At 34.4% G+C, this 3,957-nt stretch overlaps 1 protein-coding gene across 2 annotated transcripts in view; it reads left to right on the forward strand.

Annotated features, from left to right (window-relative positions):
- Window positions 1–367: 367 nt before the first annotated feature.
- Window positions 368–3,957, forward strand: part of LOC110030460 — a 61,258-nt gene continuing 57,668 nt past the window's right edge. The window contains exons 1-2 of one of the 2 annotated variants that reach the window (XM_020733182.1): window positions 368–610; window positions 686–798. In XM_020733182.1, coding sequence (XP_020588841.1) covers window positions 399–610; window positions 686–798 — 325 coding nt within the window. In that variant the 5' untranslated portion in view covers window positions 368–398. The remainder of the gene's footprint in view (window positions 611–685; window positions 799–3,957) is intronic. The other variant, XM_020733184.1, reaches the window with a different exon arrangement.

Here is a 3,957-nt window from a genome sequence, read left to right on the forward strand (position 1 = left end):
TTAAAAATAAATTAACTTGTTTTTAAAAGCACTAAAAAAATCTTAAATTTATTTTGAGTGTTTTTAAAAATAACCAAACATGTTATATCACACCAAATTTATTTTGTTTTAAATTAAAATAAAATAAACAAAATAAAATAAAAAAATATAAAAAAAATCAAAAGTGATCCCAAATGCCCTTATAAGTTTTATAAGAGTTGTTTGAGTGCGCTTGCAAGACTATTCCGAATTTTTTTTTTTTTTTTTTGAAAGCCTTTATCATAGTTAGAAAAATAGAAAAAATAAATTAAAAAAAAAAGCAAACAACAAATTTTTTTGTAAGACAATATTCTAATGAATTTGATTCTCAAATCATTTAACCCTAATTTCCGGAAAAATGAGAGGCTCTCGCCGAACGTATGATCGCCTCGCGGCCACAACTGATCCTGGATCAAAGGATTGAGAAAAAAGTTGTGGAGGAATCCATGGAGAACGAGGGGCAGCTTCAGTGCGTGGGCAAGCTAGAGATCCTGAAGCCGAAACCTGTGGGCTTCCTGTGCGGAACTCTCCATGTCCCAACTGATTCCACCTTCCCATCTTTCCATTCAGCCATCGTTCCCTCCCCCCACACGTAATCCAGTTTTGCTCTTTTTTCTTTTCCTTCTTTTTAGACTTCAGCCTTAACCTGTGTTTTCAATTTATTCAGAATTGGAGCGCCGCGCTATCAAATGCTTCCTGCGGAGACCGACCTCAACAGTCTCCCATTACTCTCCAATTTTCCAGAAAAAGTCTTCTCGGCGGCTTCTAATATCAGTGAAGGTGAACTCTCTTTTTCTTGTTTTTTCAGTATTCGTTGATGGAAATATGGATATATGATTGCGGTAATGAATACGGACTCAACTTTTGTAGCAGCGCAGCTGAGTGGAAAATTTCACTTTATCTTTGTTCCTATTTCATAAAAATAATGAATAGGGTCGATGAATCCTTATTTGTCTTCTTCGGTATTATTAGCGCAATTTGATTTAGTGTCTTCCGTTTGCTTCCTTAATCAGCTTCAATGTGACGAGCATTCTAACTTTCCAAGCCACCGATTGCTTGTGTTAACTAGAGTGATTGATGACCGATTCTCCTCAAAAATAAATTAATTTTACGTTCACTGTGAGAACAGATCAAGTTTTATAGCTAATTTCAGAAATTATGGCATGACTTGTGAAGCTTCCTAACTTTTGAAGCATGAATAAATCATGCTGTATGATATACTTAGGATTTTTTTAATTGAATGTAGCTTGATGGAATTCTTTTATAGGCATATAATATCCATTAATGTCAAGGGATTCATGTCATGATTTTTTCGCCAAGTTTTACGCTGTCGACTACCTGACACAACTCCAGTTTTCACATCCGGGCTTGGGACCGACAATGACAGTGTTTAATAGTAGAATTCAAGTTGGTTAGTTGAAGTGGAGGAATGCTTCCGGCATTTTGTGTGATAGAAAAGTTTTGCTTAAACTGAAAGGAAAATTTTATAAGATGGTGGTGAGACCTGCAATGCTCTATGCTGCTGAATGTTGGCCTTTAAAAGAGAAGCATAACACTAAGATGAGTGTTGCCGAGATGAGAATGATTAGGTGGATGAGTGGCTTTATGCTTAGAGACTAAATGAGAAATGAATATATCCGTGATAAGGTTGGTGTAGCTCCAGTGATGGACAAAATTAGAGAGAGTCATCTTAGATGGTTTGGACACATTAAACGTTGACCATTTGATGATCCGATTAGGAGAGTAGATGTTTGAGATTCAACTTATGTTAAGAAAGGCAGAGGTAGACCTAGGAAGACTTGGGCTTATTGTATAAAAAATGATCTTAATTTATTAGAACTAAATGAATATATGACACTAAATAGGATGCAATAGAGAAAAAGGATTCATGTAACCGACCCCACGTAGTGGGATTAAGGCTTTGTTGTTGTTGTTGTTGATATATAATATCTATTCATTTATAGTGAAATATGATACGGTGCTCCATTACATTTTCTAATATTCATGTATATGTTTATATATATGGATGTATATTCATAAATAACAATCTTCACGGTAGTGTTTTATGGTAATGCCACAAAAAGGGTGCTTACAACTTTTATGGATAATTCAATTATTGAAGTGATAAATTATAGTCCGCAAAAATTAGAGGAAATACATTAAAAAAACAAGGACTTGAAAAGCAAGTTCATGTTTTGTCCTTTTTAAAGGTAGGAAAGACTAAATAAACTAAAAATAAATGCCAACATATTCAATCAATCGTAACTAGTACTCTTAAAATGCAAGAGAGGCATTAACCAACGTTTCAAAAAGATCACGTCACATGGTAAATACTTGTAACACCTTGTTCAATGGCAGATGAATTGGTTAATTAAGCCATACAGGGAAGAAGGTAAGAAATGTCTGCTACAAACTATGGACAAGAATGCAGACTATGCGAAGATAAAACACCCCAGTCCCTTAAAAAAAAAAAAATAATAATAATAATTAAAAAAATCAACAGGGTAGAGCAACATGGAGTGGTCTAAAGCGGTGCTAAAATAAGTTCAATTTTCATAGAGCAGTAGAGAATGAAGAGGAGGCTTGCGAGCTTGGGTGGTAGCTTTGGATTGAGCTTTTATGCTGATTGAGAATAGTGGGAGCGATAAAATGACAATATAAAGAATGTGAGACAGTCTTTAAGTGAAGTTGTTGAAAGAATTTGCAGGCAGAACCTAATGGGATGGATGGTTGAGAATTGGGATATTGGACTTAAATGTTTGTAATATCTGCCTTTGAAAAACAAAAATGAGAGTCATTTTTTATTTGCGAGGCTTGACATTTATTGATATTTTCGTGTGCATGTGCTATCATATCTATTGGCATACTTCATATGTTACCTATTAGTGTTACCTATCTGATATTTCTTTTCCTCGAAATGATTTGTCTGATTAGGAAGGGCAGGGGTGCTAGTGTTTGGTTAGTGGTGGTATTTTTCTAACATAGATAAAACACTATAAAATTATCCTTTTACAATTTTCCATCCTTCAAAAGATTTAGATAGGATCTAAAAATTTCTTCAATTGTTTCTATATTTTATGCTTCTGTGTTTTGTGATCCATAAACTTATGACTTATGAGCAACAATTTGATATATACGTTAAATAGGCACCTTCATATCGATTTTCCATTGATCTCTGCATTTCTAAAAGTATTTGTGTGTGTGTGATCAGGCCTAGAATGACATATATAGCAATTACGAGACCTTAACTATTCATACTTCCCCTGTATTATATGTTGTTTGCTATTCCAATATCAATTCTAATCCAACTATCATTTGTGATACATGAGTTGCACATGTACATGAGTATGGAAAAGAGTTCCGTGAGTAATACTATTTATCATCCCCAATTAAGGTGTGGTACACCTTATAAGTTTTCATGAATTTACATATTTACATGAGGTGAGGATGTAGATATGGAAGCTTTTGAAATTGTGTGTAGGCTACTTAAGAGTAGTATGGATGGCTCGATATGATATTAGATAAGTTACATAGCGTACAACACAATGGTAGTGAGCAGCTTGCAGAGTATAAATGCATGAAATAAACTAGCATGTAGCAATAAGGTGGCACAAATGCAGTAACTACCACCAGCTAACGAAGAACAACTAACAATGCACTGCTACTAACTAGCCAACAATGTGGCATCAAGTAATGCATTGGGCATGTGGTTCATTAATTATTATTATGATAGAAGTGCTGAAACAATGGATCCAACTTGCAAATCAACGGATGCAAACATGACAATTTGAATCAATGAAGGCCAACAACAAGCAATAACTAGCTACTAATGAAAACTAAAAGCTCAACTATGAGCTAAACGAAATTTAAGTGAATGGAAATAGCAATAATCACATACAACTAAAGCAGGAGTGTTGACCTCACTTTTGGTTGAGGTCT

This window comes from Phalaenopsis equestris, unplaced genomic scaffold, assembly GCF_001263595.1.
Source record: "Phalaenopsis equestris unplaced genomic scaffold, ASM126359v1 Scaffold000722, whole genome shotgun sequence".
In the NCBI taxonomy this organism is placed as follows: Eukaryota; Viridiplantae; Streptophyta; class Magnoliopsida; order Asparagales; family Orchidaceae; genus Phalaenopsis; species Phalaenopsis equestris.